Here is a 26,006-nt window from a genome sequence, read left to right as displayed (position 1 = left end):
TTTTAAATTCACTTGGGCTATATTTGTTTGATTTGTACATTTGTTTGATGATCTTAAACATTAACGTGAGGAAACCATGCAAAAATACAATTTGAGAAGGGGCCAATACTTTTTCACGGCTATGTACTGTATGTATGTCATTTTTAATTTTTTTTCCCCCTCCATTTCGCTTGTCCCATTAGGGGTCGTCCAGTGCAGGATCCTTTTCCACAACTGCACTCATGTCTTCCCTCACTACATCAATGGAGTAAGCATATGTAATCAGTTGATTTCAAAATTGCATTCTTGGTGCTTCGTCAAATCTATTAAAGTGTGTGTGAATTGGCTAAATGCAGTGGCGTGCATGATGACATGATGGGAAACATTCGATAAACTAAATGGAAGACCTTGTGGCGTGTGTATAAAAACCAATGACGTTCACTTTGAAGAAAAATAAGAAGGCGTAGCGGAGACAAAGCCTTTGTGGACTGCTGCAAATTTAGAACTCGTCGTGTCGAGTGAGGGCTTTTCCAAACTCGGTGGCCTGGCTGCCCACAAACAGGTCGTACTTGTCCAGGATTTCAGCCTTGGTCAGGCGGCCATCCTAGAAAAAGCAGAGTTCACATAAATTTACTATGTAGAGAATGAATTTCTTTTTTCTTTTTAAATGCATTTCTTAGCAGCTCCTGTAGTCCAAAGCTGTTCACTAATAAAATGGCTTCAAAGAGGGTGGGTTAGTAAGCCGAATTAGGCCTGGTACACAAAAAGGGTTGTTTCTGTTCTGATTTTACCCCTTCCGACCAAGGTCGTCATATACCAGACTATTGTCTTATAAGATTATCCTATAGGTGCATCCTGAGATGTGTTAAGAATGGATTTGTCCCTATTTTGGATGCGAAATGGGTCCGGATGAAAATCCTAAAAATTGAACGCCTTCAACAATGGCCAGAAATCTTCATGTTTGTGAGGAAAGCTGACATCTCTCTGAGACATGGCGCTGTGTATTGTGACGTGTAACAAAACGCAACCAGTCAAGAAGCAACCTGACTCAGGAACAAGGAAGCGACCTTAGTAAAAACATACATCTTACCTGATATCTTTTTTTTGTTTTGTATATAAGTGGGTTCCCTACATGACAAGAAGTGCCGATATTTTTTATTTTTTAATGACATGGCCATTTTCTGGCCCCAGTGTAACCACTCAGGTAACATCGGCGCATACCTACAAATGGCTGCTTTTTGTGTGATTTGTTTCCAGGACCAGTGGTGAAACAGAAAACCTATGTGTGTGATGTTATTTGTTAAAATTATTGGAGCTCACCACAAACAATCTGACTACTGTTAAATGCCTGATTTTTTTTTATCTGTGTGGGGCATCTGTCAGAGAAAAAATCTTTTGAAATATCCTTATGTGCGTACCAAGGTTTAGATACGTTTTCAAACCCTCTGGTGACGAGGTCACCAGGGGGGGGGGGGGGATATCAGATTATATAAGATTTTGTGGAAAGAAATCAAGAGATTTTATTTTTTTATTTTAAGGCCATATTGCCCATCCCTAGCTAGTAATATTGCTGGAACAGAAGGGAGGTATGAGGCATGAGGGCTTACTTTGTTTGCATCAGCCTCGTTGACCAGGTGCTTGGCTTCGGTCATAGCGTGGTCATAGTCGCTGCGCGTGACCCAGGCTCGGGTCTCCTCCTTGTCCATCTTGCCGTCCTCGTTCTTGTCCCGGAGCGCGGTGAACTTCTCACTCTCCGTCTTCACCCACGAGGGCACCGTGCCCTCCTGGCTGTACGTGTCACCTGACAAGGTGAACAACAACATAATCCGGTTGTACTCATGTTTCCCTGGACTGACTCTCGTACGTGCCCTTAACAAGCTAATGGATCATTCATGCCCTCACTATTATCAGATTTTGAAACATTTCAGCTTTGTACAGTACCTAGGCAAGGCCGAATTTAAGAGTTGGCCACCTTCTGTGTACTAGTACATTGTGCTACATCATGCCAGGCAGCAAGCACTTAGGTCTACTAGAAGAGATGGAGTCATTGGATTGCGATAGTTGTATACTTTTAAACAACTGATATTTGAACACAGTATACAGCAATACTCAGGGATTTATTCTTTTTGACATGCAAAAAACTACAACTCCAATTCCAATGATGTTGGGATGTTGTGTTAAACAAATAAGAACAGAATACAATGATTTGCAAATCATGTTCAACCTATATTTAATTGAATACACTACAAACAAGATATTTAATGTTCAAACTGATTAACTTTGTTTTTAGCAAATAACCATTAATCAGAATTTTATGGCTGCAATACGTTCCCAAAAAGCTGGGACAGGTGGTAAAAAGACAAAGTTGAGGAATGCTCATTAAACACCTGTTTGGAACATCCCACAGGTGGACAGGCTAATTGGGAACAGGTGGGTGCCATGATTGGGTATAAAAGGAGCTTCCCTGAATTGCTCAGTCATTCACAAGCAAAGATGGGGCGAGGTTCACCTCTTTGTGGACAAGTGCGTGAGAAAATAGTTGAACAGTGTAAGGACAATATTCCTCAATGTACAATTGCAAGGAATTTAGGGATTTCATCATCTACAGTCGATAACATCAAAAGGTTCAGAGAATCTGGAGAAATCACTGCATGTCAGCGGCAAGGCCAAAAACCAACACTGAATGCCCGTGACCTTCGATCCCTCTGGCGGCACTGCATCAAAAAGCGACATCAACGTGGATATCACCACATGGGCTCAGGAACACTTCAGAAAACCAATGGCGCTACATCCGCAAAGCAAAAGCCATTTATCAACAAGACCCAGAAACACCGCCGGCTTCTCTGGGCCCAAAGTGGAAAAAGTGTTCTGTTGTCCGACGAGTCCACATTTCAAATTGCTTTTGGAAATTGTGGATGTCGTGTCCTCTGGGCCAAAGAGGAAAAGAACCATTGGACTGTTATGGATGCAAAGTTCAAAAGCCAGCATCTGTGATGGTATGGGGCTGTGTTAATGCCAATGTTATGGATAACTTACACATCTGTGTGAAGGCACCATTAATGCTGAAAGGAGCATACAGGTTTTGGTGAAACATAACATCTTTTTAATGGACGCCCCTGCTTATTTCAGCAAGACAATGCCAAACCACATTCTGGACGTGTTACAACAGTGTGGCTTTGTAGTAAAAGAGTACGGGTATTAGACTGGCCTGCCTGCAGTCCAGACCTGTCTCCCATTGAAAATGTGTGGCACATTATGAAGCGTAAAATACGACAACGGAGACCCCGGACTGTTGAACAGCTGAAGCTGTACATCAAACAAGAATGGGAAAGAGTTCCACCGACAAAGCTTCGACAATTAGTGTCCTCAGTTCCCAAACGTTTATTGAATGTTGTTAAAAGAAAAGGTGATGTAACACAGTGGTAAACATGACCCTGTCCCAGCTTTTCTGGAACGTGTTGCAGCCATAAAATACTAAGTCAATGATTATTTGCTAAAAACAATAAAGTTTATCAGTTTGAACATTAAATATCTTGTCTTTGTAGTGTATTCAATTAAATATAGGTTGAACATGATTTGCTAATCATTGTTTGCTGTTTTTATTCATGTTTAACACAATGTCCCAACTCCATGTAGTATTACTACAGCTTATTTGTGATGGTTGTATTCCTGTTTCATTATCAGATCTCTGACATGTATGTATGTGTGTGTGCAAAGATTTGTGGGGGTTTACTGTGAGACTTTTCAAATGTAAAATGCGCGTGCCTTGGCTCAGTCAAGATTGGAAAATATTGCATTACACCACGATGATGACCCTTCCACTGTACTCAAACACAAAGAAGCGCCTCTCTGCTATTTTTATACTCTTACCGTTTTCAGTGTTTACACAGAACAATAAGTGTACTCAATCTGTTTTCAGACCCCAATTTTATTAGATGAACTTACCAACGTACTCTTGCAGGTCGATTACACCATCTCCATTCATGTCCATGTCTTCCATTGTTTCCTACAAGGAAGAAAAGAGGGCAGGGCAATGTAAATTAACAGCGATTGTCACAGTGGTTTCATCTGTGTGGCGTTTATCACTCACAACCACCACAATATCATGCATGTGGTCAAAGTTCTCGGGGTGAATGAAGGCGGCCAACTCTTGTCTGTTAGCGTTCTGGTCCCCGTCCAAGTCGGCCAACTTGAACCTTCTCTTGTCGCGCAACATCATCTTTCTGTAGCTGAAACCATCATCATCGGAGTCTGGCTCATCTGCGGGCAAAGGCATGCGATTGAGCATGAGCGTCGGCTGCGGCACCAAGACGGACTTTTGAACTCCGGGGCAAGGCTCTTACCGACAAGGTCGCCGTACGACGCGTTCTTGTACTCCTCCCACGACACCACGTCGTCGCCATTGAGGTCGTACGTCTTCCACTGGTGATCAATGTTCTCGTAGATCCACCTCTTCTGCATGTCTTTGATCCACTTCCTCATCTCTTCCGTGGTCACAAAGCCGTCTTTGTCTTCATCGATGCGCTCCACCAGCATGCTGCCCGACAACACGAAAACAAATCGGGGAAGAGCAGATCTACGCTAAGGAGGAAATATTGGCATTCTTTTGGGAATTCCTGTTTAAAAATACGATTTATGAGTTGTGCTTAAAATGTAGTAAATCCTTACGAATTTCCTGACAAACGACGTTTCAAGGTTACTGACAGTAAGAATATGTGGTCACGCTGCAAAGCAGGCACTGTCGGAGGAGACCATTTTTATTTCGAGTGGAGACTGAAAGCCGCTGCAGCAAAGTGGAGACTGTGGCGCTAAGGTGCATTTTTGAGTCATTTCTCTTCAATGTTACAATGTTGCCACGAGGAATCAAAACTCCCCAAATCTTCCAGCAACTCACCCAAAAGGAATTTCCTTTCCTTATCTTGTACCAAAAATGGTCCCTAATTTAGGAGAGCAACCTTACTTACCCAAGTCGCTCCTTGCTTTCCTCGGGAGTGAGCTGGTCGAAGGTCTTGGCCTCCTCCTGGCCCAGAAAGGCCTCGTGGTCGTAATCGAAGTTCTCACGGTCGTTGTGCTCCCGGTTGCTGAGGGGCTCATCAGGGTTGAAGCGGTCCTTTATGGGCTTGCTGATGGCGTACACCATGCAGAGGGCACAGTACATTACAAACAGCTGCAGCTCCATCCTGCCAATGTAGACATTTCTTGAAGCAAAGGTCCAGAAGATCATAGTGTATTTATTGTGATGCATTATATATTCAAGTAGCGTGGTCGTCGTAACTTCATAATGCTCTCTAATTTGCTAAATAAAAGTAGAGCTGCATTTCAAAATAAGAGCAAATTTAAAAAAAAAGTGTACACGTTCAAATAGAGTGCTTAACTTCAGGAAAAAAATAAAGGCAAATTTCGACTTTACCCTTTTATGTTTAGCAACCCGACACAACAGTCTCATTTTGATTGAACACATCTCAACAATTGAATCGTTTTAGAGGTTGATTTTCCTCCTCTGTTATATTCAACGCCCCACTTTCTTTACTCTGTAATAGAATTGAGCTCGGGCTGGTCCTGCCACGATCGTCTCGTCACCTTTTTTCAGATTTTGAGTTGCTATGATGTTCAAAACTTTTTGTTTCATAATGGCACAAAGTGCTCCCCGGAAGTACGTACAAACAAAATGACTGGCTGTTCCACTTTCCACTCCCAACTTTTCTCCCTTTCTCTGTCTTTTCTATTTGTTTCTCTTTTTAAATAGTTTTCCTTACTCTGTAATATGGATCCCACTGGGTCTGAGATAAAGAAAGTAAAGTTTAACTTAACTTACGTTCACGCTGTAGTCCTTTTCTCTCTCCCCAACTCTCCGTGCTTCTCTGTATTGTCGACAGTTGATGATGGGGAGCCGGTGTTAATGCGAATATAATCACTGAGATGCTCTGCCTGGGAGTCTAAATAAACGTGTGAGTCACAAAGGTTAAAGGTAAAAGTGTTTGTGCGTTTGTATTCAAACGTTAATGTAATGTCATAAAGGGTCAGAAGACATCAGAACATCAAGGACACTAAAAAAAAATACCCTTTACAGCATATGTCCTAGTCTTACTTTATAAATTTACTGTAGATACAGTTCATTAACAGACAGTTTTCACTTTCGGGATTAAATTCTAAATTACTTTTATTGCACTAATTTACAACAGACATTATCTCAGGGTACTTTACATATGGAGCAGGTCAAGATTGAACCACGCGCCTCACACCTTCAGAGAACTGAAGCCTGCATGAGCAAGCATTCAGGAATTCAGATTTCGGTGTACGTTACAATGTCTTTGCTATATTATTCTCAAATAGCAAATGCACAAGAATGACACTAATAACTTCAAAAAAGGACAGGGTTGAGCCTATGTTTTTGCTATTAAAGACCATTTTCTAAAGTAAGGGAAAACAAATCTGCACCTTTATCTGCCTCTGCAACAACATATAATGGCTTTTTCTTTGTCCAGCCTCTACAAATTTTCATACAAATCACTGATGTATTTGATGGATCATTTTTGTGTAAGTAACCGTAATCGAAACATCCGCAATTTTTAACAGGATCCTTACCAAAAGGCAACACGTTCTTCTTTGATCTGGCCTTTCGACCTTTCTTGTAAAGCTTCATTTTGCAATTTTATTCCGGAACTAACAGCATCCATCCATCCATCCACTTTGTGAACCACTTTCCATCACTAGGGGAATCAAACCATAACTGCTCACTTTCCTGAGGTAAGAAACTAAAAGAAACACTTGTCTCCCAATACAAACCGTAAAGTTGTTCATGACAAAATGGCAACAATGGTGCCATTTGAGTACTGCAGTGCCTACATTAATTACACTTCATAAAAACCAGTTTATTTCTGTACGTTCTTCTTATTATGTTTTAATACAGTGTTGTTATTGCTTATTAAAAACGTACCAAAAAATAGTTTTGGGGGCTGAAACAGCTTAATGGCATATCGAAGGGGACAGTTTATTTGTTTGATATATGAGTAAATTGAGTTAGAAGCTAGGTCCTAGAACAAATTCAACTCATAAGTCAACGTACCACTGTAAAACCACAGATGGAGGGATCCTACTTCTAGGATAATGAGGCTGCAATGGATGCAGAGAGAGTAACAATGATCACATAATATGGTACTGTAGAATGATAGCTGAAAAAGCATGAAAGTCCATTTATAGAGATGAAGCACGGCAGGTAGATGCCTTTGTGAAAGTCGAGCCTCCTCAGGACCTGTGTAACGTCATTGTCCAAAACGACTTTTTTTTTTTTTTTTCCAACCATCCAAGGCTGATAAAATGGTACGAACTCAGCACCGTGATGGCAGGTGAGATGGCTGCTGTGCAGTATCCAGTCTTCCCAGTCGAGTATCCCAGTCTTGTGATCAGTGAGCAGGCTACTGAGTGACCAAGCACATAAACATACATGCTTCCGAGACTACTACTACTATTACATCGAGTGTTTTCCTCAAACCATCATGGTGGTGGGCCAGTCTTTTATGGTATTGGCTTGTATTTTTAAAGTCCCATCTTTTCATCAAATGCAAAAATATCAGGTGCTCGCGCATGATGTGGTCTAATGTCCTTTCATTCAGTGGGTCTGGTGTTGAGCTGCAATATCCTCTTCTTAATTATACTTTTGTCACCACACAGGCAGAAGTACCAATTGGGGCCATATCTCTGGTGAATGATAATAATTACCATGCAAACATTGATATAATTAAGTTGAGCAATCATTGACATCATAAGGCCGGCTCCTTTAACATGATGTCAAGAGTCGTCAGAGACAATATTGACACTGCTGTAGACGAGGAAAAACGATAAGCATTCATTCATTCATTTTCCACACCGCTCATCCTCACTATGGTGGCGGGCGTGCTGGAAACTATCCCAGCTGACTCATATGGTACAAAATAAAAACAGAACACCAAAAAGTCACGGACCTCTTTCATTTATTTTACTTCACACAGACTATATGGCATGATAAGATCATGTGACCATTTCAAAAATGTAAATAAACAGTAATCCCTTTGGAGTTGTGTGCTTTGTATAAAGTCCTTATTTACATTCATTAAATGCATATGGATCGAGTGTGCTGATTCAGCATGAAGTGATGTATTAAGACTTGACGTATCATTTAATTAAAAATACATTGACTATTTAGGACTTATTGAAACCTATATAATCAATTTATTGTGGATTAACACTCAGGACTGTCCGGATGCTGTGGAACAAAAAGACAAGATGAAAAACACGCTTGATGTAGAGTCATTAATTACTGCATAACAATGATTTAATAATTAGAGTGTAATTATACCTTTTGCCCTGCCTCAACAGTTCGATGGCTTCATTGATATGGTCCAAAGGCATGTTGTGAGTAATGAACTCATCCAGTTTAACTTTCTTGTCCATGTAGGCTACAACCATTTCAGCCACGCCATCCTTACCCTTAAAGCCTGATTCAGAAATGACGAAAAATATTACAGAGAAAAAGAGAATACATTGTATTGCATGAGCTGCCTTGAATGCTGAAGGTGTCTGTTCTTTTATGCCCTCATAATTGAATCAGTTAATCAAGTAAAACCAATTAGACAAGATGCAAAAACGCACGAAACATGACCACAGAAAGCTACTTGAACACAGAGGTCGAGACCACAGTATTGTTCCCCTCTTTAGCGGGGTACGCAAACTGTTAGTTTGATCGAATTTTAGCATTTTTTTCCCCCAACTTTCCAATCCACGTCAGCAAAGGCACAATTGTGTGTAACCTGTCATGATCCTGTGTTCTATTGTTGATATTGTATATTTTTCTACACTCTGGGCCTGCTGACATTCAGTATTTTTCCATTCACTGTCCATGGTGGATGGGCGGAGCCTCTGGCGCACATCTGCTTGGCAACATGATTAGTTAGGTTCTTCCATGTGAACAATAGCTCAATGTGCGGGGGTGAGTCGGCAACTTTTATTTTTATGCGATGGTTCGTTCCAATCGGGTTAAACCACGTTGTACAGTGTTGGACAGGCTTTAGGGTTAATGGCATTTTATATTACCGCCGCCACATTAATAAGTCACATACTTCTTCTACCATCCGGAAGCAGTAGAGTGTGTTCTACAGGGATACAGCAGCCAATCATAGTGCAGCGGTGCGTGTCCTGGAGCCAGTAATATTGGAGCAGGGCGTGTCCTTCCAGGAAAATGCGCTGGATTCCTAATAATGTAGGACGTTCCCTTTCCGGGTTGTCGCAATTGTAATTTGTTTCGTCTTTTATAAAAGTGTTTCTGCTTTTGTTAATGTGTTTTCTGAAATGAAAAAGTGTTTCGGTTTTTGTGAATTTGTTTTCTGAAATGTAAAAGGGTTTCACAATTTGTTATATGGATTTGCACTTCCAGGCCATCGTATTAAAGGGTCGAAAAAGCAGCAATTACTCATTGTCAGTTTGTGGTGATGAGGTCAGCGTTTGAGAAGTAACTCTGACATCGTAACATTTGCATGTTCTCCCTGTGCCTGCGTGGGTTTTCTCCGGGTACTCTGGTTTCCTCCCACATCCCAAAAACATGAGTGCTAGGTTGATTGAAGACTCAAAATTGCCCGTAGGTGTGAATGTGAGTGGGAATGGTTATTTGTTAATATGTGCCCTGCGATTGGCTGGCGACCAGTTTGGGGTGTACCACGCCTCTTGCCCAGAGTCAGCTGGGATAGGCGACAGCACACCCATGACCGTAGTGAGGACAAACACTATGGTAGATGAATCGATTAATACATTTATAACTTTCATATATGCAATTCAATGCCAATATGTGATACGTTAGAGGGGCATAAGTATTTCATTTATCAACTGGAGGTCACCATCCACACAGAAGCTCATCCCTATTAAAGGCAGGTGTGTTCTGCTTGAATGAAGTGAGCAACAGCTGATGTGGACGTGGTGTGAAAAGGTGATTTCCTGCCTTAAGCATCGGCACCATTCCCCACACTGACGGTCCTGGTGACGTAGTCAGCGAAAAGCATTATCGGAAACCAGAATTCATTGCGGCAATGTTTTTAACCACAATACTGTACTTGTAGAAATTCAAGCTAAATGTTGCTCTTTACTTGCATTTGTTCCTGTTGATATTGTTGTGAGTGTGTGCATTTGCTTTGCGTCAGGCTAAGGTTCGTATTTGTGAATTTATTTCATAAAATACTGACTATGGCTTGTGTTTTAGCAGTGGCTTTCTGATCTGGGATGTTCTTTGCATACTCAAGCAATTTGGTGACTGACCAAATGTATGAGTTGAGATTACTCAGTAAGGTTTAGTTTTCTGCTAAGAATTGAGCTCAAATAACCTTATGTGAGTCATTGCTGCCATATTAAAATGATACAGCCAATAAAGTTAACTGTATCAGAGATGTGCAGGTGAACAACTGCACGATTTTGACATAAAAAAAAAATTAATAAAAAATCTGCGATGCACTGAATCTGCAGTAAGTGAACCATGCGAGAGATTATTGGATAGGAAATGAACAAGTAAAGATGGCGTCATCTTCTTCCCCAATACAAATCCAGCCGAATCCCTCAGCTCGTTTACCTCCAAATATGGAGCCCTTCCATGTGCGTCCACCTATGAGGTCAGCAGGACGAGCAGAGAATTCTTCCTTGTCGGTCCAGCCAACAATCACGCTCACTCCCCAGCCTTGTATGCAGGACTCCAAGGCAGCACGCTCGACAGAAAAGGACAAACAGATTATTTTGCAAGACATTGAAAAAAGTCATTTGATCAAATTCTTGAATCAAATGTTCCTCACCATGAGTTTTACATTCCCCACACATTCCAGGGAGTAGTCAACTCCGCCATTAGTCATCTCAGATAGAACTTGGCTGATAGGTTTGTTGTGATCCTTTGGGTTAACAAAGTCAGTGGCTCCGAACTCCTTGGCTTTGTCAAACTTGTCTACGTTGATATCCACGGCGATAATTCTCTTGGCGCCAGCATATTTGCAGCCCATGACTGCAGCCAAGCCCACAGCTCCCAAGCCAAACACAGCGCACGTGGAGTCCGGTTCCACCTGAAAGAAAAAAAACAAAAACAAAAAAATTACGAATCATTAGCGATGGCCCGTTGAGACAAATTTATGTAGAATATTACAATTATTGAGACAGTTGATGAGTTGTCTTTTAGATAGTATGAATATATATATACTCTAAATATGACAAACATTTTCCTTCCATATCTATATTAAAAAATTACCAATTTTTTTGCAGAAGGTAGCTCAGCAGCTGGTAGTCGTTAGCACCTGCGTCTCACAGTTGAGAGTTTCTGGGTTGGGATGCATTTTATCTGCATTATATAATGCATTCTCTCTGACGAGGGAGATGGTGAGCTACACTTGATCTACTGAACTACTTTCTTCAAGATTCCTACCTCTCCAATGTGGTAGGTTTTTGAACTGCAACTGTAGTGGACCTGACTGAACAAAAAGTGCACTTTGACAAAAAAACCTAACTTGACATTAACTTGGATATCCAAAACTGAGAATAACGGATTTTCCCATTTGACATAACATTTTTTTGGTTTATTATTTTGAACCCAGGTTAAGCGTGTTGTGCGCTAGGAAGTCGTCTTAGATAGGCAGGGATTAGAAATACTTTTTTTCAATTGTTTAAAATCTATTTTCCATTCAACACTTTTGTGGCTCGAGTTGCTTATTGTGTGTGTTATTGATTAGTGGGTCAATTTAGAAATCTATTCCCCCCTAGAGACGAACCTAAAGAACTAGCCTATATATCTAGTGTGTATTAAAAATAAATAAAGAGTGATACCACTTGTATATAGCCAGAAAGGGTTACACTTACCTCACTAGCCTACATGCTAACTTGACTTGGCTAGGTAAACTTATTGTGTTAACATTTCATTTGTGTGTAAGGTTGCAACCAACAGATGGGAGAATCTCTTTGTTTTGCATCTTCTCAACTTGTTTCTTGCTAGTGTTGGATTGAACAGATTAATTTAGCCCAAAGGAATTGAGCCACATTGTCAGTCTGTGTGAATGACGCCTTATCTGACTTCATGTTGTTCCCCACAAATAAGTTGAAAATCCACAGCACTCGCCACTCTCATCCTGAAAGAGGGGACACTTCAGGGATGTGTCCCGAGTCCCCTCCTCCACTCCCTCTTTATACATGACTGCTCCCCCATGCACCCCATCAACACCATTGTCAAATTAGCTGTCGACGCCACCATTGTAGAACTGATCAAGGACAACGACGAGTCAGCCTGAATCAGCCTACAGGGAGGAGGTCCAGCAATGGCATGAAATCAACAACCTGGACCTGAATACAGCTAAAACAAAGGTGATCATCATGGACTTCAGGCAATCCAAGAACACTGAGCACACCATTCTTTAAATTACTCCACCAATCCACTTATATGATTATTTAAAGGTCGTAGCTATCGGCATAGTGTGAAAGTTAGAAGCAACTGCAAGCATTGCATTGAGTATCATCTGTGTTGTAGTCGCCCGCTATTGAGGTCTTCTGCTTATGTACTGTATTGATGGGTCATGTAGTATATTTTGTAAATGGCTTGCAAGGGATAAGAGCAATGCAGTTTTTTCCAACCACTTTTTTGCTCGCTCTTTTAGTTACACATCTGTTCTTTCTTTCACAAATGTCAATTTATGAAATTAAAATATAAAGACAATCAGATATTGTGTCTTTAATGACACAAACATGGAAGGGATTGTATCGTCACACCTGAGCATTATTGACTGCTGCTCCAAATCCTGTGCAGATCCCACAGCCAAGGAGACAGACTTTATCCAAAGGGGCAGCAGGGTCGATCTTGGCCAGAGCAATCTGGTTAACCACACTGTACTGTGAGAATGTACTGATTCCCATAAACTGCAGCAACTTCTTTCCCTTGCAGTTTAACTTGGAGACAGGTGCTTTGCTCACATTGTGAGGAACAACATCCCTAGACAAAATAGAAGTGCTGGTGTAAATATTCAGGATTACAGATTGAAGGATTACCTTTGGTCATAGAGAGGGTTTATGGTTGAACCAACAAACAACGGTTGAAACTGGTCTATTTAAGTCAGCCTTGTGCCTATTTCAAGAAGTAGTATATATTTAAATGACTTGTATTCATTCCAATAGTTGTTTCCGCAATATACAGTATTATATTTCACAAGATGCCCTGCGATTGGTTGGCGACCGGTTCAAGGTGTACCCCGCTTCCCGCCCGAAGATGGCTGGTATAGGCTCCAGAAGCCCGCGACCCTAATGAGGAGGTAAAGAAAATGGATAGATGGAAGATAGAAAGAACCCCTCATTTCATCCCTGATTTGACCTTCATCTTTTGGCAATGAGCACTGTGCAATCACTTCACATAACGAGTGGCACACTGCTAAATAGAGCATTTCCTCACCAATATCATTAATTGTCTTGTGCCCTGGTTGAGATGTTCTATTGAATGTTTGTTGCCAAATGAACACATTCTAAAATATATTACTTTCCGAGGTGCACACAACAATTTTGGACCGGTTCTCAAAGTAGCTTCTGAAGTTGTTGCTTGATGCTAATTTTTTTCATGACTCACCCACCTGATTGGATGAACTTAAAGACCCACAGCAGGGTACCGTACGATCAGCTAATTTGGCGCAGTTCTCTAGAGCAGCACTCGCTAACCTTGCACCTAACCTTGCACCACAAGTCGTTTGCGAAGGACACCACACTAGTACAGCCCCATCTAATTTCTAAATGGGTTTTAATTTAGCAAAGCTAAATTGAAAAAAAAAGGCTAAAAAATAAGATCAACAACAAATAACAAAGATATGATGTAATTTTTACAACATTCACAGTACAGATCTCAAAATTTAATTTTGTGGGGACACACAAAATTTCTGATATTCTATATATTACTATCCATTTATTTTCTGGACCGCTTATCCTCATTAGCTATCTTTGGGCAAGAGGCGGGGTACACCCTGAACTGGTTGCCAACCAATCGCAGGGCACATATAAACAAACAACCATTCACACTCACATTAACACCTACAGGCAATTTAGAGTCCTCAATCAACCTAGCATGCATATTTTTGGGATGTGGCAGGAAACCGGAGTACCCGGGGAAAACCCACGCAGGCATTTGAACCCGGGTCCTCAGAACTGTGAGGCATTCGTCCACCGTGCCGCCTCCTGGGTTTCAACTATTCAATACTAAAAAAGCTAAATGTTTCCACACATCATCCCATGCACGTGCTTGAATTGTCCACTGGTGTAGAAAATGATGGAAATGCAGTTTATTAGATTTTTTTCACAAGGAGAAAAAGGAAGGAAGAAGGAGTCGTCCACCGTGCCGCCTAAGTATTATATCAATATCCATCCATCTAATTTCTGAGCTGCTTATCCTCACAAGAGTCGCGGGAGTGCTGGAACCTATCCCAGCTATCATCGGGCAGGAGGCGGGGTACACCCCGAACCGGTTGCCAGCCAATCCCAGGGGACACAACCATACAACCATACATAATTTAGAGAAGCAGTTCTGCTGCGATATCTATATGAATTGGTAATAGACTGATTTTCATCTCAGTAACAAAAATCAACAAACACAGTGTTCTTAAACTACGTAATCGGAGAGGACTAATGCTCTGGAACTGGATGGGTTTGGTTTTAGCCCCACTGTGGATGTGGACAAAATGTAAAATGGCAACTTGTTGGGGAAATGGTCGTCTGCTTCCTGACTACTGTCGAGCTGTCCTTGAGCAAACCATTGACCCTCCCGCCAGCTCTTGAGGTGCATCACGGTTTGCACGCCCCTTTCACTCTGACATTATTCCTTGCCTGCCTGCCTGTGTGTGATACGGTTCTCTGTGTGGTATGAAACACCAATATAGAGCAAAGTGGAATTGAATTTCCACATAAGAGATTAGAATGGGTGTGATACATTAATAAATTAATTAAATTGGCTTCAGACCAATCAGTACCCTGTCTCTCTCCAAAAGTCAGCTGGGATAGGCCCAATCTTAACCACAACACTGATGGGGACAAGTGATATAGAAAATAGATGTATGGTTTTATGTATGGTATTATGATGCAACAAATGTGACATGCCATTTGGAAGCAATCAAATTAAATTGGTGAATACAGTTAAAGTGGAGTGTTCCATTCATTAACATGGGTTGAAAGCTGTAACATAAAGGACACTGCACAACCGGGCAGTTGTAATCTGTGGAGGTCATTAGGCAGAAAGGGGCAGGGGGGGGTGTTCTAAGATTGGAACTATTGTTGCATCGAGGGAAGTTATATTGTTACATGGTAAATATCACCAGTGATGTGATTAATATCCAGTTTTATAACGTGGCAGCATACTGTTGTTGCTTTCCCACACTCAGGACCAGGCTAAATTAGCACCCCATACAGCCCATCCCAAGACATGCACAGGGATAAAATGAGTGATCCCTCCCTAACCCCGCTTTCTTGTTAGGCTCAATCAGCTAAACTCGTGGAGAGCAGTTTTGGCTAGCACACACTCCAAAACAGAGAGAATTAGGAAAATAAGAACGAAGACAAAGAAGAAGACGACAAGTTAAAATCAGGACAGCCTTATCAAGTAAACATCATTAGAGAGTGGGACACCACAAGGTAGTGTCATTAGCCCTACTTTGTTTATGATTAATGATATTTCTGTAAAGGTTCCAGTTGAGATGAATGCGGAACTTGGTTGCGCACAACCCCAATTTATGATACAGCTCTTGTGTTTGGCCAGTAATTGTATTTGGTCCCACGGTGGATGACTGGTTAGAGCATCTGCCTCACAACTCTGAGGTCTGGGGTTCAATCCCTGGCCCCCTGTGTCGAGTTTGCATGGTGCACATCCCAAAAACATGCATGGTAGGTTAATTGAAGACTCTAAATTGCCCGTAGGTGTGAATGTGAGTGCGGATGGTTGTTTGTTTGTACGTGCCCTGCAATTGGCTGGCAACCAGTTCAGGGTGTACCCCACCTCCTGCCCGAAGATAGCCGGGATAGGCTCCAGCACTCCTGCGACCCTTGTGAGGAGAAGCGGCTCAGAAGATGGATTGATGGATACTGATTTTGTACCCATCCATTTTTTTATCCCAGCTGTCATCGGGCAGGAGGCGGAGTACATCCTGAACTGGTTGCCAGCCAATCGCAGGGCACCTAAAATCATTAACTTCCTAAAATGTATTTAGAATTTGCATTTAGGATATTTCAGGAGAAGAAGGTGGTTGGTTATGGAGCTCACCATGCGCTTTCACACTGGTTAGTCTTAGGACTCTTACAGAAGCGACACTCTCTACACTGGGAGATGATCAGGGGGATAACTTTGTCGCCTAAAAGACAAAAACAAGGCTTAATTTAAGGAAACATATAAACTTAACTTTAGTGTCTAATTCCTTCATGTTTTGGAATAAATGTGAGGTCGGAGATCCTCAGAAACTGACCTGGCTGAAATTCCGTGACTCCAGGGCCAACGCTCTCCACAATGCCTGCTCCCTCATGGCCGAGAACCATTGGGAAGATGTCTTTTTTGTCAGTCTCATCCAGGTAGAAGAGATCAGTACGACAGAGACCCGTTGCCACGATCTGCTCCAAAGAGAGTGACTTGTCAGTAAAAACACCCGCTTGAGCACTTGGTGGTATCGCATATTCATTTAATGTAGTCTATTACTTTTAGTCTATTACTTTTACTAAATAAACCGAGCGATAAAGCGCATCACAGTGGAAAGTGGCTAGCAATCTCTAGTTCAACATCTCTATGTGGATTGGCTTCCCTTCATATTACAACAGCATGCCTGTTATAGTAATTCGTAAAATAAATACTTTAGTATCAATAAATAGTGCCTAAAATGCTTTTAACCTGGATCCAAAGTAGCATAACCACAGCTAAGCTATGTATTGCATTAATATGAAACGTTATAAAAACATATTACTCATTGTTCATGATTGTGTTTAGTTTAAAATAGTGCATTTATTTTGGCTCAGGTGAAAGGTGGTGGCTTGTTCAGTTCTGTGATGGCTCTGACAAAAAAATTGCCACAACAGGCACCAATGGTGAGGGATGCCGTCAAGCTGAAGAAGGAGTCCTGTTGGGCCTTTTTGGCCTGTGGGACTCCTGAGGCAGCTGATGGGTACCGGCTGGCCAAGCGGAATGGAGCTTTGGTGGTCGCTGAGGCAAAAACTATGGGAGGAGTTCGGTGAGGAAAGACTTCCGGACGGCTTTGAGGAAATCTGGACCACCATCCGCCATCTTCGGAGGGGAAAGCAATGCACCATCAACACTGTGTATAGTGGGGATGGGGCGCTGCTGACCTCGGTAGGGAGAATACTTCGAAGACCTCCTCAATTCCTCCGACACACCTTCCCATGAGGGAGGAGAGTCTGTCTTCTCTGAGGCGGGCTCTCCTATCTCTGAGGTTGAGGTCACCGAGGTGGTTAAAAAGCTCCTCTGTGGCAAGGCCCCGGGGGTGGATGAGATTCGCCCAGAATTCCTAAAGGCTCTGGATGTTGTAGGGCTGTCCTGGTTGACACCCCTCTGCAACATCGTGTGGACATCGGGGACAGTGCCTCTGGATTGGCAGACTGGGGTGGTGGTCCCCCTTTTTAAGAAGGAAGACCGGAGGGTGTGTTCCAACTACAGGGGGATGACACTCCTTAGCCTCGCTGGTAAGGTCTATTCAGGGGTGCTGGAGAGGAGGGTCCGTCGGGAAGTCGAATCTCATATCCAGGAGGAGCAGTGGGGTTTTCGTCCTGACCGTGGAACAGTGGACGAGCTCTACACACTCGGCAGGGTCCTCGAGGGTGCATGGGGGTTCCCCCAACCAGTCTACATGTGTTTTGTGGACTTGGAAAAGGCGTTTGACCGTGTCCCTCGGGGAGTCCTGTGGGGCGTGCTTCGGGGGTACGGGGTACCGAACTCCCTGATACGGGCTGTTCGGTCCATGTACGACCGGAGGCAGAGTTTGGTCCGCATTTCCGGCAGTAATTTCCCGGTGAGGGTTGGACTCCGCCAAGTCTGCCCTGATTCTGTTCATAACTTTTATGGACAGAATTTCAAGGCGCAGCCGAGGCGTACAGGGGTTCCGGTTTGGTGGCCCAAGTATTGCATTTCTGCTTTTTGCAGATGATGTGGTTCTGTTGGCTTCATCAAGCCATGATCTCACTGGAGCAGTTTGCAGCCAAGTGTGAAGCGGCTGGATGAGAATCAGCAACTCCAAATCTGAGACCATGATCCTCAGTCGGAAAAGGGTGGCGTGCCCTCTCCGGGTCGGGGATGAGATCCTGCCCCAAGTGGAGGAGTTCAAGTACCTTGGGGTCTTGGTCACGAGTGAGGAAATAATGGAAGGGGAGAACGACAGGCGGACTTTGTATCGGTCCGTTGTGGTAAAGAAGGAGCTAAGCCGAAAGAACAAGATCCCGGATAGAAGTGGCCGAAATGAGTTTCCTCCGCAGGGTGTCCGGGCTCTCCCTTATAGATAGGGTGAGAAGCTCGGTCATCCGGGAGGTTCTCAGAGTAGAGCCGCTGCTCCTCCACATCGAGAGGAGCCAGATGAGGTGACTGGAGCATCTGATTCGGATGCCTCCCGGACGCCTCCCTGGCGAGGTGTTTAGCCTGGCCCTTCATGTTTTCTTTAAAGAATTGTACCCATCTTACAAATTCTGCCTGGGTCATCAAACATATGAGCAAAACTGTGAATTTTCTCATTTACGAAATAAAAGTAGGGCTGTGAATTTCAAAATAAGAGGATGTAAATAAAAAGAATCATGTGTTCAAATAAAGTGCTTAACTTCAGAATAATTATTTGAAAAAACTAACAAAATACAGATAGTACTTCATGTTTTCATCAAATGGGTAGAAGCAAAATCATGCATTGTACATAGGTAGAAGGCTTTTCTAGAATTTTTAGGTCAACCTTCGGGGTGCCTATTATACATGGGAGCACATTATTCACGAGAAACTACGGTAATTATTCTTTCTCCAGTTCCTTGGACTCTTTTTTTTGGGTTATTCTCTGTGAAGCTGGCATACCTAATCGTGGATGTTGGAACATTCATTGACAAAAGACCTTTAGCACCTCACCAGGCAAGTTATGTTTTTGTTGGTGTATAAAATATACTGAAAGGTTAAGCCCCTAAATACATTTCTGATCTGCCCCAATGATATGAACCATTTATTTTGCAGAGCTTCCAGATCCTCTGGGACAGCTGTCCTTTCCGTAATGTGAGTTAGAACTGAACACGGGGAGGCAGCGTTCATTCGAGAACAAACTCCCCAAAAAACAGAATCTCTAATTCTAAATTCTTTTAAATAAGACTGAAGACCTTTCTTTTTACTGATGCCTTATAGTAGACGAAATTTAAGATCACTGCATTGTAACTTTTATTGAACTGTCTTAACAATTTTTTGAAATATGAATTGAATTTAACTTTCATCTTATCTCCTTCAATAACCTTTTGCTTTTTAAAAATGAATAGACTTTTGAAGCTTTGGATTTTTTGTGTTTGCTTAAATTATCACATTTCACATTTTGTCTTGAGGCATTTTATGCCATGTGTAAAGTACAAATATTGTACAAATGCTTTTCCTTGCCTTGCTTATTCCTATTTATATCTTATATAACTGAGGCCTGGGTACAACCTGCCTTTCACTCAAAATCAGCTGCAAAAGGTTCCAGCTCACCTGTGAACCCGAACAGAATCAGAAGTAGAACATTTTTCGAAAGTTTTATTTCGTTCTGTTTGAGTCTCTGTAGCATACCCCTAATCCCATATTTTCAAATTGTTGAGTCCTGTCTTTTTTACATTATTGTTTTACATTATCCTCCGTGTACCGCACACTATGATTTGAGTAACTAAGCCGGGCTTGTTGTACTACAATGTAGTGGAAACAGCTATTTGCAAAAAGCACTGAAACAATGAACAGTTGGACAAGTGCTTTGAGAAGGTTATGGGTTATTAGCTTAGTTGGTAAAAGTGCATATTTGGTCCATCCTGAAATTTCACCTGAAACCCGAAAACCTGGAACTTTTTGTGTGTAGTGTATGTTATGATTTGTTGTGCAACAAACACAAAGAAAATGGAAGCCCCTTTTTCTCACCTTGACGCGGACCTCGTTGGCCTGCGGCGGTTCGACGTCAATCTCTTCAATTGTCAAAGGCTTGTTTGGTTCCCAGGCCACTGCTGCCTTACACCTGATCACCTTGAGAACAAATGAAAAAAGAAAAAACGCACAACATTCTCAGGAAATAGGAAATATAATAATTGAGGTCTAAAATTGGTCCTGCATTGAATTTACTGTGAAATGAAGTCAAAACGGTGGCATGATGGCGGCACGGTGGACGACTGGTTAGAGCGTCAGCCTCACAGTTCTGAGGACCCGGGTTCAATCCCCGGCCCCGCCTGTGAGGAGTTTGCATGTTCTCCCCGTGCCTGCGTGGGTTTTCTCCGGGCACTCCGGTTTCCTCCCACATCCCAAAAACATGCATTAATTGGAGACTCTAAATTGCCCGTAGGTGTGAATGTGAGTGCGAATGGTTGTTTGTTTCTATGTGCCCTGCGATTGGCTGGCAACCAGTTCAGGGTGTACCCCGCCTCCTGCCCGATGACAGCTGGGATAGGCTCCAGCACCCCGCGATCCTAGTGAGGAGAAGCGGCTCAGAAAATGGATGGATGGATGGTGGCATGGTAGCCGACTGGTGAGCACATCTGCTTCACAGTTCTGAGTTCACAGGCCTCGCCTGTGTGAAGTTTGCATGTTCTCCACATGCCTGCGTAGGTTTTCTCTGGGTACTCCTGTTTCCTCTAGCATCCCAAAAACCTGCATGGTAGGTTAATTGAAGATTCTAAATTGCCCGTAGGTGCGAATGTGAGTGCGAATGGTCGTTTGTTCGTATTTGCCCTGCAATTGGCTGGCGACCAGTTCAGAGTATCAACTGGGATAGTCTCCAGCACTCCCGCGACCTTTGTGAGGATATGGAATATGGCGGTAAGCAATATGGATTAATGGATGAAGTCAAAACTGATACAAAGGTCATGTAGGTAAACATTGACCTACACGAGGAACACAGTGTGGTTGCAACACTATGAGTGATCATAGGCAGTGTGTGTCCTGAACAACATAGAACCAGTTTAATTTTAGATTAATATGTATGTGATGGTGTTTAATCCAACCAGAATAAAAACCACATGACTCAGAGATACAAAAGGTTGGGTGCGAGTCATTTTCCCCTCCACTTCACTTATTTGAAAATTTAAAAAGAAAAACATTACCTTTGTAGTCGAGATTAAAATGAGGATTCTTCAATATTGCATTACAAACACAGTATGAACTAATTTTAATGCCTCAAAAGTCGTAGGATTTAAAGCCCACCAACATTTATTATTTTTTTAATAATAGTTTCGAAGCAGTGTTGGGGAATAACTAAATACAATTGGTTACAAAATTGGTTATAAAATGTATCTAATTGTACTCCATTACATTACTGGTAAAAAATGTAAAATTAAATTACTGTTGCTTTTGGAAATTTCCTTGATTACAATTTTAGTTACATTTGAAAAATAGCATCAAAAACTTTTTTTTCCCCCTATCTCTCCCTCCTTCTAAAACCGATGCTTGTGATTGGCTCTCTCTGCTCATTCTCTGATTGGTTGCCTGCATGTAGCAGACCCAATCCTCACTACTTGTGAAAACACACGTGTTTGTTATGTTGACAGCGCTGGCTCGGGGGCAGAGAGGTTGGCGGAGATCTTCACAAGTGACGGAGATAAGCTTAAGAAATTCGAATGACCTGATTTCAGGCCTCTCAGCAGAAAAACGTCTGGAACTCAGGAATGCGTGGATGATTTTGATTCATATTGCATATGTTTACTGAGGCACCCTAGAGCCAATATAACATCCCAAATACAAGAAAAAGTTGGTTTGGTATAACATAGGATATTTAAGCATACGGGAGAATATGCCCCTTAATGGTGACTTGCTTTTCAGCAGTTTTGTGCCATCTTTAAATAGTAATTTTTATTCACGAGAGCCCTTTCCACTGGAGTAAAAAAACTAACAATACGCGCTTATTTTGTTATTTGCTTCAAACCCTTTGTTGTTGACGACTGTATCTTTTACACTTCTTTCATCTTTTATTTTGTGCATGAAATATATTAAGATACTGTGATGTACATTGGCGCAATAAAAATAACAAACAGTCATATGTGCATATTTTTCCATATTTAAAACTGAATTTTTGTCATACATCTGGTTAGGACGAGTTCACTGCTGTGGGTGTCAGGATTCTGTTAAACATATATACTGTACAAGTACTTAGTCTGGTGTTTTGCTTGTCTACATTTAACATTAATTTAGCAGTTACCATGGCTTGTCCGTCTTCTTCTCTGTGGCCACCTGGTCATAGTGACAAAAAAAATTGCGGCCCCCTCCGTCATTTAAGTTGCCAATCCCTTCTCTAGGCTCTAATACTGTTATATTCAAAACTAAATTTCATTTTCATATAAGACAAAAAAAAAATCTGAACTGAAATAAAATGTGGTTTCCATTTTGACATAAAATACATTTTTTAAGAAAAAGTAAACATGACCCCTGTCATGAATCCAAAACAAATATATCAGGAGGAGGATAAGAACAATTTTATTTCTAAATATAAATATAAAGAACCACAATAAAGAAGGACATATATACTAAGGCTTAACGTTTTGAATGTGAGAAAGAATAATCAAATAAATATTAGCAAGTGAACACAAACTTGGGTTAAATAATAAGAATAATCTAATGAGCACATTGACAAGTACCACTTGTCAATGTGCTCATAGGTAGCCTGCCGGCCACCTACTTGTGTCCCCCAGTCTCTTAAGGCCTTTTCACACTGCACTGACCGTAGCACAGTGCAGTGCTCCGCCAACCAACCCATCCATCGTGTACAGTATGTGCTGCCGCAGCGTAACAACACAACGCAATGCCGCAAAAGCCAGGCACGAGCTTTGCACCATGAAATGAAGTTTGTATGTTTTGGTTGGGTCAACATGTGTATGCCAGAAACTGTCGCCATGGCAGCAATACGCAAACAGCCTGTTACTGAGTCACACAGAGTTCAATGCTGTGAGTATCAGGATTCTGTTAAAAATATATACTGTTCCACCCAAGTACTTCTGCTGTTTTGCTAGTCTACATTTCACATTAGGCTTCTGATTTCAAAACTGGTTATTCATCAATGTGTTGTGTACAGTGTATGCAATTATATGATGTAATCTTTCATTTATATGGGTTCACAGTCGTAACGGCCCTCCAAGGAAATAAGTACGATGTGGCCCGTGACAACAATGAGTTTGACACGCCTGGTCTACTGCGTCTCCAGCATATACCGCATACACCGCTTATACCACGCACCCCAATGGCAAATGTAGCAAAATACTGTATATCAGGGATGTGTCACACTCATTTTTACCGTGGGTTACATTATTGATATGGTTTCCCTCAGAGGGCCTACATGACTGAAAGCATATAAATGTTTAATCGCCTTATCATAGTATTATACAGGGTGATAGAAAAGTAACTCACTGTTATAAAAATATATATATTTATATTATTTTAGGCGGCACGGTGGATGACTGGTTAGAGCGTCTGCCTCACGGTTCTGAGGACTGGGGTTCAAGCCCCGGCCACACCTGTGTGGAGTTTTCATGTTCTCCCCGTGAATGCGTGGGTTTTCTCCGGGCACTCCGGTTTCCTCCCACATCCCAAAAACATGCATGGTAGGTTAATTGAAGACTGTAATTTGCCCGTAGGTGTGAATGTGAGTGCGAATGGTTGTTTGTTTATATGTGCCCTGCGATTGGCTGGTAACCAGTTCAGGGTGTACCCCGCCTCCTGCCCGATGATAGCTGGGATGGGCTCCAGCACTCCCGCGACCCTTGTGAGGATAAGCGGCTCAGAAAATGGATGGATGGATGGATGTACTGTTGATGGTTGAGCTGGATGGATACAATTATATGATGGTTAGTTTGCTTGTTTGTCTTGAAAAGAGAAACAACTATAAAATTAATGGTCAGTTTTTTTGTTTTTTTTTTAAATATTGCTGCCGTATTGTTCTCCAATTTCGGAATGGCCATCAAAAATTCAGTAACACGTTAAGAATTGTTGTGTGTAACAGGCTTTAGGCAATCAAGACACATCCACAGTGAAAACAAGGGCACCTACCTTTTACACAATGCAAACTACCTTCGTAAACAAATTAGCAACTGGTGACTTGAAGGCAGATATGACCGTTTCAAAGGTCGAAACAGAGCAAGAGGAAATGGGTGAAAATGAACAAAAACAAAGTACAGACAAGGTTCTTTAAGGTTAAATGACAAGTAGAGACAAGGTTCTTTTAGGTTAAATGACGTTTGTGACTGTCTTTTACATACAATAACACCTGCAGTATATAATCTGACTGTATACTGGTATCATGGTTCCCTCCTGTGTTTCAACAGATAAAATGTTAATACATCATAGATCTCCCATAGTACTGTTGAATAATTATCCAGGAATTGTTGAACCACAGGATCCAGTTTTGCATAATATTCATTCGCGTGAGTGCATACACAAGGAATATTCAAGGCTATACCACTTACCTTACCAGCTGTGGCCATGTTCAGTGAAGGGAGGAACTGACAGAAGACAGCTGCAGCTGCTGGACAAGCTGGAGCCTTGATCATGGCCGACTTATGCAAGAGCTTCATGTTACAATGGGCGGAGCTTCAGGCTCTGAAATAAAGTTGAGCGAATGTAGTTTAAATCACAAAGATCACAACATTGGTTCTTTTAACCCACGTAACCTTCATATTTAATTGACCAGAAAGATGAAAAAGTATGTATCAGTTAATTTGTTTGTTAATTGACTACTTAAATAGCCCTAAATATACTGTATTTCTTGTGTGTTTTATACAGTTAAAACAGCCTGGGGTCAAGTTGACTCCTAAGAACACGTACAGAACACTGAAAATACATATTAATTTTGTCCATTTTATGTTCACGTCCATTCACCTCCTGTGGCCCAATGGTTAAGATCATCGCCTGCCACCGTGGGGGACCTAGGTTCAAGATCCCAACTGGACCATCTGCCAAACTCCCCCGGACTCACGGCTGTGGTGTCCTTGCGCAAGATACTGACAGCCTGAAATGCACCCCGGGCGCTTCAGCTACCTGCTGCCCCAGTGTGTTCCACTAACACGTGTATGTGTTCATATATTCATATGTGTATGTGTGTATTTGATGGGTTAAATGCAAAGAACAAATTTTATGAGCATGCAGGCATGTTCATGACTATGAAAGATGATTCTTCTTCTTCTTCTTCAGTTGGCCGCAATGCTGCTGTGTAGCCTCCCTGTCAAATATCGAAATGGAATTTTCTTTTCCTTTTCACAGCATTTGTGGGTTTGCCAATTTAGGCCTGTCACAATAATTACTATAGCGACTTATCGTTCGCTAAATAAAATTGACATGGTAGTTTTTTCGATAACTTGTTACAATGGATATTGAATCTCAACACAAAGACTACAAAAGACTGGCCTGCCTTGCCTGTCTAAATCCACTCAGCAAGACCTCCAGCATTGCTTGGATCGGGGCCGGAGGCCGGCAGGATGTCTGTCTTTGCTCACCAGGACACTTAAAACAACAAGAATGACTGATGACTGTTCACCACTGAACAATTCCCCTTTTGATCTGCCTCAAAATGCTCTCTCAGCAGATTGATAGATGCCAGAGCCCCAACTCTCAGGATGAGTGTGCACCCCTCATCGATGGAACACAGACATCCCCCACTGGTGACCGAAAACACTGTAAGATGGAGGCCTTCTCACCTTATATTATATGTGTCGAGAATGAACAATGAAATTAAGGAAATCCCACATCTGCATGAACCGGTACAGGCCTGCGTGAGTACCCTGAATGTGCGTCTTGATTTCTATGTCATTAATGTGTTTATTCTGCAGGTTTAATGATGAGTCTGTTCGTGAGGACT

General features: G+C 42.0%; 2 protein-coding genes across 2 annotated transcripts; both read right to left on the bottom strand.

Moving 5' to 3' along the window:
* LOC133412428 (calumenin-B-like) lies at window positions 1-5,940 on the bottom strand. Its single transcript, XM_061695612.1, has 7 exons — window positions 5,795-5,940; window positions 4,944-5,159; window positions 4,323-4,516; window positions 4,070-4,239; window positions 3,925-3,985; window positions 1,587-1,780; window positions 1-583 (listed from the first exon to the last, which is right to left on the bottom strand). The coding sequence occupies exons 2-7, from the start codon at window positions 5,156-5,158 to the stop codon at window positions 479-481; spliced, it is 939 nt and encodes a 312-aa protein (XP_061551596.1). The 5' UTR covers window position 5,159; window positions 5,795-5,940; the 3' UTR covers window positions 1-478.
* Window positions 5,941-7,810: 1,870 nt separating this feature from the next.
* On the bottom strand, window positions 7,811-24,695 carry LOC133412586 (alcohol dehydrogenase 1-like). The gene is made up of 9 exons (XM_061696014.1): window positions 24,619-24,695; window positions 20,099-20,200; window positions 16,446-16,587; window positions 16,247-16,334; window positions 12,733-12,952; window positions 10,785-11,045; window positions 10,568-10,700; window positions 8,315-8,453; window positions 7,811-8,221 (listed from the first exon to the last, which is right to left on the bottom strand). Exons 1-9 carry the CDS (start codon window positions 24,634-24,636, stop codon window positions 8,188-8,190), a joined length of 1,137 nt encoding a protein of 378 aa, XP_061551998.1. The 5' UTR covers window positions 24,637-24,695; the 3' UTR covers window positions 7,811-8,187.
* Between the last annotated feature and the right edge of the window lie 1,311 nt (window positions 24,696-26,006).

The sequence above is a fragment of the Phycodurus eques genome, chromosome 14, assembly GCF_024500275.1.
Source record: "Phycodurus eques isolate BA_2022a chromosome 14, UOR_Pequ_1.1, whole genome shotgun sequence".
Classification (NCBI taxonomy): domain Eukaryota; kingdom Metazoa; phylum Chordata; class Actinopteri; order Syngnathiformes; family Syngnathidae; genus Phycodurus; species Phycodurus eques.
Note: the sequence above shows the minus strand (reverse complement) of the source record. Positions and strands in the feature narration are given on the sequence as shown.